Source organism: Alligator mississippiensis, chromosome 4 (genome assembly GCF_030867095.1).
Source record: "Alligator mississippiensis isolate rAllMis1 chromosome 4, rAllMis1, whole genome shotgun sequence".
In the NCBI taxonomy this organism is placed as follows: Eukaryota; Metazoa; Chordata; order Crocodylia; family Alligatoridae; genus Alligator; species Alligator mississippiensis.
Genome location: NC_081827.1, coordinates 92461706 through 92474996, shown reverse-complemented (window position 1 = coordinate 92474996; position 13291 = coordinate 92461706). Strand labels below are relative to the sequence as shown.

The following is a 13291-nucleotide window of genomic DNA, read 5'->3' as shown; positions in this document are numbered from 1 at the left end:
TATATAAAATCTTGAGTGTTTGTATGACTGATCAACTGATGGTCAGCACCAGCCACAGACCACACTGAGGCAATATGAATCCCTAGTGTGGTCCCAGAGTTAGCACTTGTCAGCCCCAGCCCAACTTGTCGTACAAAATTGTACCTCCTGTCATGCATATGAGGCACAGCAGGAGGCAAAATTGTTGGGATTGGGTCCCATAGATCCATTAAACAAACATGGGCTAGGGACCTGACAAGTAGGTGGTAGGAAGTTCTGACAGAAGCGTTGTTCGTTTTTTCATTTTGTGCTGGGACAATTTCCCCAAGTCTGCAAATATGCAGTTGTCTTCAGAATCTCTTAATTTCTAACACACCCATTCAATTTTTTTGGAATTTTTTTTACTAGATTATATTGAATATGAAGTAGAACCTTTACTTGAAACATAAGGAATGGTATTGGACAGTCAACGTTAATTTAAGATTGGGTTTGGTTTTCACATCTGCTTGAAGGCATTCATGGCCACAGCTTCAATTATTGCTACAGATTGGATTAGCCAGATGCAATTTTATTTACTTTTTAAAATGTTCAGGTGCAAAACAAGCACAAACAGTGGGTTAAAATGGACCTAATGCAGTGAAAATCCCTAAATCATCTTGGGTGTATACCATTTCAAGGACAAAGAGGCACAGGAATGAAATTCAAGAAAGAATAGAGAATCTATACTGAGAATTACATTCCGGCAGGAAGAAATGGAGTGAAAGTTGGGGATGCTGATGGACAATGTCCAGAATGCAGTTAAGCATAGAAAATGAAATTCTAGAAATATGATTGAAATGAAATCAGACAGCTGAGCCTACTAGGCTACCGTATAGAGTTGATTATAATATATAAGCAAGCCTTAAGGTGTTTTGCTAGGGAAAACATCGCAATTTCCTAATTTCTGACCCAGAGAAACTCACCCACTCTACCAGAGTGGCAGATTGTGGCTTCCAGGGAAATTCCTTGTATGGATTTATATAACATACGTAAAAACCTGAAATGAGTTCTGTACCATTATCTGTCGGTGTCCATGGGAGAATACAATTTTCCATTGTCTGTGGATTGCAAGAAGTGGTGGAAGGATGACCCTTAACCTCCTCTAGCAACGCCTCTGTAAAAATAAATAAATAAATAGTGGATGAGTTAATATTTTCCCTCTTGGCCCAAGTGATGAGGCTATCAAATTTCAAAAAGGACCCAGAAGAATGAGGTCAAGTAGCCTGAGAAATACTATAAAACACACAAAATAAAGAAGGTAGAATTGCAATGCCTTGTGGGGATGAGTAAAAGGATCTCAAACCTGATGTTAGGATTGCTGTAGAAATATGGAAATTTCCTGGGCTCATGGTAGAACAGTGGTAGCTTTCCTAGAATGTCCAGAACTAGATAAGAATGTGACTACATCCGGTGCCTGTATCTCCGCATAAATTGCCATATAAAGTGAACTCAGTTGCATACCGTGTAAAGAATGCATGGGACTAGAGATGAGCAGATGGTAACTGCTTACTAATAGTGCTGCACTCCAAGTGTCATTCAGTTCTTTTGTCTCCTTAGCATGGTCCTCTTTTTAATTTGTTAGGCACCTGAAAATCTTCCCAGGTATGGAAATAAGCTATTATTTTTCATTCTACTGCAAACAGCATTTGGGGGTTTGAATGTGAGTTTCCCTATTCTTTAGAATGATTATTATTACTTGTTTCATATATTTTGTAATGTGCATTTCTACTAGAAGTACGTGTAGGAAACTATCCATATATTAGTAGGTGTATTTTTCTAAAGTTAGGTACAGGCTTACCATGTGCTTCTATCTATAGGTTGGACACTGCCTTGCTATGTCACATATATGTGTATGTGCTGTGTGCAGTGATTCATGCAGGGGTTAATTTTGTGAACACTCAAGTTAGTTTTGGCAAAGGGGCATGCTGATCTGATGCGTGTTCTTTTCTTTATTGGGTAAGTGCTGATGCTGATTTTCTGCATCCCCTTATATCTATCTAGTCAGTACTGGGAGCTGGCTAGCTACGTGTCCATCAAGTATTGGACAGTCTGTATGCTCCAAAATGAAAGATAGTCGCACTGAGTCTAGGGTTTCCCATCACTGTTCTAGAAATAGGACAAGAGTTACTTAATAGGGTAAAAAAGACAGTAACCAGATAGAGTGGGCTACTTCATTCTGCAAAACAATCTCTTTTTGCCAAGACCTTTTTTTTTTAGGTTAGTGGTACAAGATTAATATCAGAAAGAAGCCAATAGTTGAGATGAGTGCTGAGGTTAGAAGAGTTCATCTAGGGCCACTTGCCCATCCTGGCTAGGGACAGAAGTTACAAACTGGTTTAAGTGATCAGAAATTGATTTAAACCTGTAACAGAACGGAAGCTCAATGCACATAAACCAGTTTCAAAATGGCCAAAACTGGTTTAAGATGAACCTGGTTGAATGTAGTATCAGACTTAACTGATTTGGGCCAATCTGGTTTATGAAACTTCTGTCCCAGACACCTTCCTGGTTCAAGTTAAATCACAGTCCCCCAGCATTCCTGCATGCTTTCCAGCCCTCATCTGGGCTGTGCTATCTGCTCCGGAGAGCAGGGCTGGCCCTGCCCCTCTGCTCCCTAGCTAGTGCAGTGAGGGCTGGCTGACAAAGGGGAGTGGGGAGGGGCAACAAGCCCAGCTGGAGATGCAGTTCAGTCTACAGAGCGGGGACTGCTGCCCCCCCCCCTTCCAAAGTCAGACCCTGGCTGGGGCCAGGGATGGGAGTTAAGCACCCATTCCCCTGCTCAAACTTATTGCTGACTGCAACTGTGGCCTACAAATCCCAGAGGCACCTGGAAGCAGGAAAAGGAAGTGATGAGCAACCCTGCAGAGTCCTCCTGCTGTAAGTCTGGACTGCAAATCCCAGAAACCACAGGGCAGCAGGAAGAAGAAGTAAAACAGCCAGAGAGCTGTGCTCTAGTGCCCCCTGGCTTCCATATTATTATACCCATAATAATATATTTAAATTTAATTAAAAACTTTATTTTTGTCCTGATTTGTGGGCATTTGTGGTGTATATGCAGAAGTGATTACATATAGGGGTTTGTGGGGAACGTGTGTGTATGGGTATGGATGTGTTATGGGAACCATGTAGTGCAGAGTGGCTGGGCAGGAAAGTGGGGAAAGTGGCAGGGGGGAGTGGAAACAAGCGGGAACACAGGGCCTGCACTGGCAGGCCCCAGAGCAGGGTGGTAGGAGTGCGGGGTGTGGGCTGGCAGCAGTCTATGGAGCTTGGATGGGCTGCACCAGCAGGGAGAGGGGAGAGCTGACCTGGCTCCATAGAGCCCTGCTGGCTGGGAACCCGTACTCCTGCTGCCCTGCACTGGGCCCCACCGGTGCTGGCTCCAGGACACCAGTGTAGGCCCCATGCTCCCTCCCGGCTGCTGCTGGGTCCCATGCACCCCCAGTGCCCCTGCCTCAGCCCCATGGTACAGGTGGTGAGCAGTGTGCAGCCCCGACCCGGTGTGCCCCATGTTCGCCTGTAGGTTATGAGCTGGTGTTCAGCGCAATCCCCTCTCCCTGTGGCCAGTGCCCCATGCTGCAGCCACTCACAGGCTGCGTGGGGCAGTCCTGCCTCTGCAACATCACCACCACCCCACAGGGCAGCAGGACCAACAGAGAGCAGGCACAGGCAGCTCGAAGCGGCTGCAGCACAGGGTGCTGGCTGCGGGATGGCGGGGGAGAGCTTTTCCCTGTGCTGAGCACCAGCTCGTAACCTGCTGTGGCTTTGTGGAGCAGCCACTGGGCAGCGCAGAGGCAGTGGTGAAGCAGCTGCACCGCAGCCTAGTGCAGCATGGGCTCTGGGTGGGCGTCTGCACCAAATACTGCCTGCCAGAGATGGGGGAGCACTTTCCTCCACACTGAGCAGCAGCTTCTGCCGAGCTGCTGCTGCTATGGCTCAGCCCTGATGGGTGAGCCTGATGCCAGTGTAGGGCCCAGGCTAGCAATGAGAGCGGGTTACAAGCCAGTGCTCAGTGCAGGGAAAAGCAGTCCCCCTCTCCCCCCTCCCCGCAGCCAGTGCCCCATGCTGCAGGTGTTTGGGGCTGCCTGTGCCTGCTCTCCTTTGCCCACTGCCCCATGGTGGTGATGTGGCAGAAAGGAAGGACAGCCACGTGTGGCCTGTGAGCAGCTGCAGCATGGGCACTAGCTATGTGGGGGGGGCATTTTTCCCCCATGCTGAGCACCAGCTTGTAACCCATGGGTGAGCGCGGGGCATGCGGGGTCAGGGCTGCGTGCTTGCTCCCTGCCTGTACCACGGGGCTGGGACGGGGGTGCTGGGGGGGGGTTGTGGGAGCATGGGGCCCATGCCAGTGTCCTGGGGCCAGCACCGGTGGGGCCCAGAGCAGGGTGGCAGGAGCAAAGGGTCCCGGCCAGCAGCAGCTCCATGAAGCCAGGTCTGCTTCCCCCTCTCCTTGCTGCTGCAGCCGAGCCTGGCTCCACAGACTGCTGCCAGCCCACACCCCATTTTCCTACCACCCTGCTCTGGGCCTTGCTGGCTCTGGTTCCGAGACACTGGCACAGGCCCTGCGCTTCTGCTTGCTTCCACTCCCCTCCACCCCTGCTTTCCCACCCGCCTGCCAGCTCCTGGCTGCACGGCTGGATTGTGCGGTTCAGCATGAACCAGCCCCGAGGACTGGGGCAATCCCCACGGTTCTCCGCCCCACCCTTCTTACCTGAATTCCCTCATGCTGTTGCAGCCATGAACAGCCCCACAGTCCCAGACCAGAAGGCCCTGCTAGGCTGGGTGGGCCCTGCTGTTGCAGCAGCCTGCTGGGGCTTTCCCTGGGTCCTACTGCCCCTGACTCCTGTCATCTTTGACAGGAGCCAGGGACAGATAATTATTCATTTTCAAAAAATTTTAGGGCCCCTATGGGCCAGATAGAATGGCCTGGTGGGCCGGATGCAGCCCATGGGCTGTATTTTGCCCACCCCTGTACAGACTATATGGACAAAGCAGGTATAGGGAAAGGGGAGAAACTCTCAAGTTCACATAGAAGGTCGTTGGCAGAGCCAAGAACTGAAAGTTTGTTTGTACCTTTCTATCCCAAGGGTACAAAAGAAACCTACAGAGTAAAACCCCACCCCTCTTGCTATCACCTGTGATTTGAAATCTCAAAACATTTGTGGATTTCCACTTGTCCCACGTGGGAAGCAGAGCAGGCTGACCAACACCAGCCTAAAATGAAGGTATGGTTTGGATTGCTTTCAAAACCAAAGCTTTGTTAACACAAGTGTTGCCAAAAATACAACATTTGACATGGCCTTATGGCAATAGTGTGCAAGCTTTCTGGGTTTGCTGGACTGTTGCACTCTTGCAAGAGCTTTGATTGCATGTCTGAACTCAGCACTAAAAGACCCATGTTGTCATAGCAAAGTTGAATTGAGTGAAATGATTCATCTCTCTCACCCACTTTGCATTTTAAAATTATAATTCATCACCTCAATATACAGCCAAACTTTTATTGCCCATTCAAATAGAAGCACTTTCAGAACTCTTTTGCATCTGTTTGCCTGAGGCCCCAGGCCCTAATTTTTGAGGCAGATTAAGACAGGTGCTATCAGTTAGGGGGATCATATGGGCAGGGGGATAAATAGCAAGTGGGAACTGTAGCCTGCAATTCCCAGCCTGCATAAGAAAGAACTTGTAAATGTTTAATAAACTTCTTGCCCTTGCCTTGAATGAGATACTATTAATAAACTTGAGTGGCTTGAGGACAGGTATTGTGTCCGTTACTATAGCATCACCTTGCATAAGATCTCAACATGAGAGATGCAGCAGAAGGGAGGGAGGATGAGCCTGTGCAAGTTAGTCTGAGGTTGGCTGGAGGTGCAAACGGCAGCACTAGGTCCAGTGATACTAACCTCAGCATTCCCAGTTCCTCCAGCTGCAGCATTTGGACTAGCCGCCTCCTTTCAAGGTGCCTGCCCCTGAAGAGAAACACAGTATTGCTGCAGCAATTGTGCTCTTAGATTTTGCACTGGAGCTCTTACTGACTTTCTTGCTTTGTAGGATCAGTGTTGGTGTTTTTCTTCTTCTTCTGTGATCCTTCCCAGAGCAACTGGTTGTTATCCCAGAGATCAAGAAGGTGAACAACAAAGACTCCCAAGTCTGAAATGAGCAAATATGACAGCATTTGTGAGTGACTATTAACCAAAAGGATTTCTTAAAGAAGACAGACAAGATGCCTTTTCAGGGGTTTAATTCACTGAGAGAGAGATTTTTCAAACCAGGGAAAGAAGAGGTGAAGAACACTGTTAGCAACTCTCTGGGGAATTTGCAAAGGTAAAATCTGATAGAAAATTCCAAGAAAGATCCTTTTTTTTCCAGTTAAAAAAAATCTTAAGTTTATGTTCTTTAAGAGAAAAGGCAATGAGTAAAATATGTTAACAAAACAACAGGCATTAGAGTTGCAGAAAAAATAGCTAAGTATATTTTGTGAAATAGATCACACCTCATTGCAAAACTTTGCATATGAAAGTAGTAACATTACAGCAACTCTAAGCCATGTTATATTAAACAAGAAAGGTGAAAATAAATTATGAAGTATTAGTCTAATGGTATGCAGTGCATGAAAAAGTGCTATAGTTTTAAAAACATTTTTTAATACTTACTGGAAGTGATGATTTCTACTTATAACTTGCATAAGTGATGCTATTTGAAAGGATTTAGACTCTCAACCACCTAAATAATTTTTAGTATTAAATCTAGACTCCTAAATCACTTAGAGTAATTTTTTTAAATGCCTAAAACAGCTCATAAAATTGGTTGCGTGTATTCTATCAAGAGCAAAAAGTTAGCAATTTTGCACAAGGGAATGGAAAAGTAGGTGAATGTTTGAAGCAGAAAATAAAATCCAACCTTGTCATCTTATTTTGGAGGTTTAAAATAAAACTATTTTTATTTTTCAATAAACAAAAGACACATGCACACATGCATCCCTGCCTTCTCCCAACAGATTCAGTTGATTAAGTAAAGGAAAAATGTATGACATTGGAGCATAATTTTATCACGCAAGGCCCTGATTCTGCAGTCCTTTACACAGGTGCTGAATGCTAAACATACTGGTAGCTCTATTGACTTTATTTATTTATATATATTTCATGAGCAAGTGCCAGTGCCTTCAGTGGTGCTTCTCACATGCTTCATATTATGAAGCCTTTTATAACATCAGGCAAGGTCACAATCCACTTTTACTTTCCAAGTTGCAGATACATTATGTACTACTTTTGATTTTCTTTTGGGAATGTCAGTTTTACTTTAGTCCACTTTCAGTTCTATCTAACGTTACTCCATTTAGAGTATTTTTAAACAAAGCTTGTTCATGTCCTTATGAACAGACATACTGAGACTTTCTATTCTAGTAGTCATGTGGCACATCATGTGGCATATCCCTGTGGCCTGTAGGCACTGAATTTGGTTGCCTCATGGAAAACCTGTCAGAGCTTTCAATTCTTTGTCACCCTCATCTTGATGCACAATACTGAGAACGGAGGGAACTAATTCACTGAGGACTGAGTGGAAGTTTTTGCTCATAACATACTGAACCAAATTTCAATTTATGTAAATCAGAAAAGTTGTATTAAACCTTTTCTTTTTAAATGGTTATGGGCCTCTGCCCTTGCTAGTTTTAATAATCAAGGGAAGAGGAGGAAGTAGTGAAACTCAATGAAAGTCTATTCTTTCTGTATTTATAAACCAAGAATCATTTAAAATTAAATGAGTAAAACCTTATTCTTGGGAGTCCTTACAACCTAAACTAGTTTGGATAGGTTTGAAAGGTTTCAGTTAGTTATTGAAACACATCAATTTTTTTTCACTTGAGGTTCATTCTCCAGCACTGGAATGTAAACCAAAACCACAGACTTTTAGTTTTAATGTAGTAATGCCACATTCAGCCCCGATTTTTGTTCCTTATCCAGCTCTATTGACTTCAGCAGGTTGTAAACCAGGACAGAATTGGGCTCATTTCCCAGGGTTTGGTGGATGACTGATTATATTGCTTCAGATTCTTGATTTAATCTTATCAGTTAAAATGACTTTGCTCGATGTTTTTGAATGAGCTACATCTGTCCCAATACAGAACTAGTTTAAACTGCATTATACAGTGTATTCTTCAATAGGCAAATGTCATTGGACACCTGAAATTCATTCAGCTGATTCCAAGTTTGGATGAGTGAGTGTTGGGACAGGGAATTGGCAGGCTTTAGCACTTTCAGAGTAAAAAGACTTTCTTCTGAAAAACCTCAAAACTCTGCAAATAGAAGCATTTCAATGCAGGTAGTTGTCTTTATACAAAGCCTTAAACAGTAAAGTGAAACCTCTTGCCTGGTTTGCTCTGAGGGTCTCAGCTACCTGTGTCCAGTTGCAGGTTCAGCTGCAACCCTATACATTTGTAGTACAGACAAAAAAATGTACTATAATTCACAACCACAAATTGCACCAGTGCATTTTACTCCTGTTTGAAACTGAAGAAAGATTCACCATCACATCTTGTTTTTATAGAAGCTTTGCCTGTCTGTGGTAGAATTGGGTACAGGTGCATCTATGCCAGGAACACCTATCAATGTCTGTAACCCAAGAAATCCCCAGACAGGAAACAAGCTCAAAAGAGAGATCCACTTTTGGATAACTTAGGGTTTAACTAGGATAACCGGTATTTGAATACTACAGTAAATATGCGAACGCTTTCTATGTTGAAACTTGAATGTTTTTAGTGTGGTTAGCAGTATTAAAACTGGATGAGAGATTTGAACATTATGGGTGTCTGTCTTGTGTTGCTGAGCTCCCTACTCTCATATAGAAGTTATTCGGAAAGGCAACTCTATCTGGTTTAATTTCTAATTTAATTTAATTTGCAACTGAGTTCTTATTTGTCCATCATTATAGAAGCTATGCAGTTCTGAATGGTTTTATTTCTACTTTACTCTTATGCAATTTGCAAAAAACAAAAACAAAATAACCCTCTTAGTTTCTATACCAAAATCAATCAGTAAAGCAAGGTGAAAGAGCACTTATCTGAGAGTTATTTTTCTATTTGTAATTAAAATTTTAAAAAGTTTTATTCTTGTGTCTGAATTTAGAAAAGGCCAAACAAAAGAGAGCTAGAAAGTTAGGGAAGCCATGACTTCTGGAGATATTTGCATACACATTTTGTGTCCAAATGTTTAGAAAAATAAAATCTTTGGGAAGGAATTTATATATTAAAAAGGAAGGTGGGGGGCATGTTAATTCTAAGAGACAAATTAACAGATCTCTGGAACAACCGTGCACAGGATAAGCAGAGGTAGAACACCGTCTACAACACTTTGTTCATATTAAAGTAGGCAGAACACAAACAGCACTTCTGAAGCAAGCTTCAAAAATGTTTTAGACTCATAAGAGGATTTGGAGTTTTGTTGTTACCGTGATAGTCCCAGAAATACACAAAAAAGCAAGGGGTTTTTATCTTGCTTTGTTGGGTCTTGACCTGAAGAAGGGTGCTTTGTATTTTCCATCACATGCCAGCAAAAGAAAAAAATAACCTGCCCGAAAAGAAAAAAAACTCCTTGCTTCCCATTCGATACATAAGCATGCGTGGTCTGTAAATGTGGCTAGGTTGCTGTACAGGTGTTCTGTATACCTGTCCTGCATCTTCCTAGAGCCCAAAATATTTTTGGCCCACATTATCTTTGCTGTTGAAATAAATAGCAAAGCAGTTCCTTGACAGAATCAATATTGAGCACAAATTCTAGTCTTCATATTTTGTTTTTAATTTTGAGACGTGTAATGAGAGAATGTTTTCATGTCTCTGTATTGCCAATTAACTGAAAATGTGTAAGAATGAACAGATATTTTACCTTGTCACAGTCTAATTTTCGCCAGATGCCTGAAAACGATGCAATTAATTAAAATCCTAACTCCTTCAGAAAAATGGAGATGCAGAAATGAATCAAAGAACAGTTCTTGAAAATAATTGACTCGACAAGTAAATAACTTCTTAGATTATATTAAAAGAAGATAATGAAATTATTTACTTTCACCTGTTAATCACTACTTCAACATTAAAGCAATGCTCATGAATTAAAATCTATTTTATCTTTTCACTTTCCATGTTCTTTGCTTTTGGCATCTTGGTATCTCATTCAGGTTGGACAATGGGGCCAGATGATCAATTTCAATTTATATTAAATTCTCCCAAAAGAAAAATAATTGTTAAAATTAATTACTTAACCATAAAATCCACCCGCACAAATCCTTAAAAGGAAGGAAATGTCCAGGAAAAATGCTCTCTTTTTAATATATCTTAGATCCACATAATATTTCATAGCCAAAATTCTGCCCCTATCTTAATTGGACCCAAATTCCAGTATCTCCAGTAACGCTATATACATACCTCATTTCTTGTGGTAGAGAGAGAAAGAAAACCTCAATAAAGCAACATCAATATGTCAAATCAATGCACTGATGGACTATACACCATGTTATTTCTCCTGTAATTAAGTGCAAGCATGGAATTGGGGCTTTTATTTTGTTTTATACTGGGGCTTTTTATTTTAGATGGGAAATAGAATGTGTGATTTAGCCGTTACATTTTTAAATGCAAATGCTGGATACTTCCTGATTCTGAAACAAATTTTGTATTAGAAAGGGTAGCGGAAATTCCATAAGAAACTCCTAAATCCATTATTTCTATATTACAGATTTGCATAATATTCAGTTTAGAGCACTATCTGCGGATTGGAAACGATATGTTAATTTCTTCTATAAATTTACTCTCAAAATACTACTGCTTTCCGCAAGCACCTCAGTACACTTTTAATCCAGTGGTTCTCAACTTCATTATACTCAAGGCACCCCTCAGATAATGCCAGCTTTTAAGCTTCCACTCATTTTTTTTCCTACAGGAAAATAATAGAGCAATTCTTTTGTTGCAGCCAACTGAGAGAGACCACAAGTCAGCGTGTTTTTGACACTATGGATTCCTATTTGAAATCTCTGGGTTTATCTTGTGAATCATGTGTAGGCACTGGCACACCTAAAAATGCTAATATTGTGTGGCATGCTGTGGCACCCTTGCAAGCATCTCATGATACCCCAATGTGCTGTGACACCCTGGTGGGGAATCACTGTTTTAAACAGATCAGTCAGGGACAGCATGCAGGCACATGCTCTGGCAACATTTCTCTGTATTTGATTTCTACATGGGAATCAAAGGAGTCAGCTATTGCTCCTACAGCTTCTGTGCTGTCAAAGGTTTACCAGAACTCAAGGCTCAAAGGAAAGCTTGAATTTCTCCCAAGAACTAGTGTTGTCTCTAGAACAGCTGCTTTGCCATCCACACAGCTGTCAGACACTATGGAAGTTCCAGTGAAAAGCAGCTGGTAGTTAATGCTGAGTAAACTCCTTAAAGGAGGCAGGGATTTAAAGGAGGAGCTCTTTTCTTTAAAGTACTGTCCACATAAGTGATAACATTATTTTCTTACAGATAATTTTAAATATCAAATATTTAAGTGCTTCATTGGTTTTGTTTAGTAAACTTGACTGTATTAAAAAAAATTTTGAAACCCACTTTTGTATCTGCGTGAATCCAGGGAAAAAAGATCACCCAGTTGAACCTTGGAGACTTGAGTTCAATGCTCTGCCTTGCCCTATCACCCTCACCCTGTGTGCCCTTGAACAAATCACCTAGTTTCCCTCTGTGAGATTCCTGGAGGACATATACTAACTGGGGGGTGCATCCAATTCCCCATAATCTGCAATTACTCTAGCACCACTGACACCGGGATTATGATGGACATGGAAGGAATGAACAAATCATTATGAAAAAACCCCTCAAACCTCTAACAAGAAAGTTCATTTACTTGTGAAGAGAAACTAGAATGCTCAAAGAAATGTAGCAAACTGCTGTTACACGTGAGTTGCCTCCTTTGTTCTGGATTTCCGTCAGCATACTTTGTGACAGACGTTAATTTTACTCCCTAATTATAGAGGTCACTTGGACTGTGGGTAATTCTGTTCTGATAGTCCCTAAGGCCCATCCAGATGAAAGCAGATGGATCTGTGGCACCATACACTGCACATGCAGGCGTTCCCCATGCTGCTACCTTGCAGCAGCCGGGGGGGGGGGTGCATTTTTGACTCTGGAGATCCTGTGGTCAAAAAAACCCATGCCAACAAAAAAGCAGGGTGGCGCACATGGCAGCAGTGTGCCACCCAAAACCAGAGCCTGGCCTGCCGGAGCCATACTTGGGTCTTCAAGAGGAGGTTAGATGAGTATCTAGCTGGGGTCATCTAGACCCAGCACTCTTTCCTGCTTATGCAGGGGGTTGGACTCGATGATCTATTGAGGTCCCTTCCGACCCTAACATCTATGAATCTATGAATCTATTCACCTGCTGGCCAGGCTTCCTGCTGTGGCTGGAGCCCTGGGGGGCCCCCAGGACCCCAAGTAGGGCTTCTTGGGCCAGCACAGTTTCTGGCCTCAGCCTCCCCTACCCCACTCAGGGTAACTCCCTGTGCACCAGGGTGTGTGTGGCACAGGCGTTCCCCAGGACAAGTAGCAGTGGCACAAAGTGTGCCGCTGCTACCTGTCCCTGGGGAGACACATCTGCTCTTGTCTGGATGCCGCCCAAAAGGCTAATGAATGCTATAGACTAGTCATGTCTCAAGTATTGCCACCAACATCTCTTTGACATAAGATGACTCATGACTGAAATAATTTCTCTTCTGTCATTGTTTTAAATTAAAGGACACCTACAATAGTAGATATTAAAAAGGTAACATTGAACAGTAATATATTACAGCTATGCTTCAGGCCAGAGTCCTGAAAGAAAGTATGAATAAACTCTTTATCATAAAGAGTTAATTAAACCGTGTCATGTCTTTGTAAAGCAGCTCAGTTCTCTTAGCGTCAGTAGTTCAGCTCATAATTTCGTGTTACTCACAATAACAGGAACAAAGGCATTCTCTTCTGACTCCATTTCTTCAGAGCAGATTTTCAGGTAACATATAATATAAACAGAAAGGCTTTGTACTGTAGCAGTGGACTAACATTTTGATTCAGTGATGTGCTTAATCCTATGTTTAAATTTAAGTAGTCTCATTGACTTCAGTGGGTTTATCCTTTGTACAAAAGTTAAGTCTGCACTGCATTCTGGTGGATTGAAGCCTAATGTCCGAATTCACCATTTTAAAACAATGCATAACAAGGGCGATACTCAGCTGCTCTTCAAGTCAGAGGTGTATCAGGGGAGCTCCT

At 42.7% G+C, this 13291-nt stretch overlaps 1 protein-coding gene across 1 annotated transcript in view; it reads left to right on the top strand.

Moving 5' to 3' along the window:
• Window positions 1-5786: 5786 nt before the first annotated feature.
• Window positions 5787-13291, top strand: part of SLC17A8 (solute carrier family 17 member 8) — a 43008-nt gene continuing 35503 nt past the window's right edge. Inside the window, exon 1 of the mRNA XM_014595043.3 lies at window positions 5787-6336. Within this exon, the coding sequence (XP_014450529.1) occupies window positions 6236-6336 (101 nt within the window). The 5' untranslated portion in view covers window positions 5787-6235. The remainder of the gene's footprint in view (window positions 6337-13291) is intronic.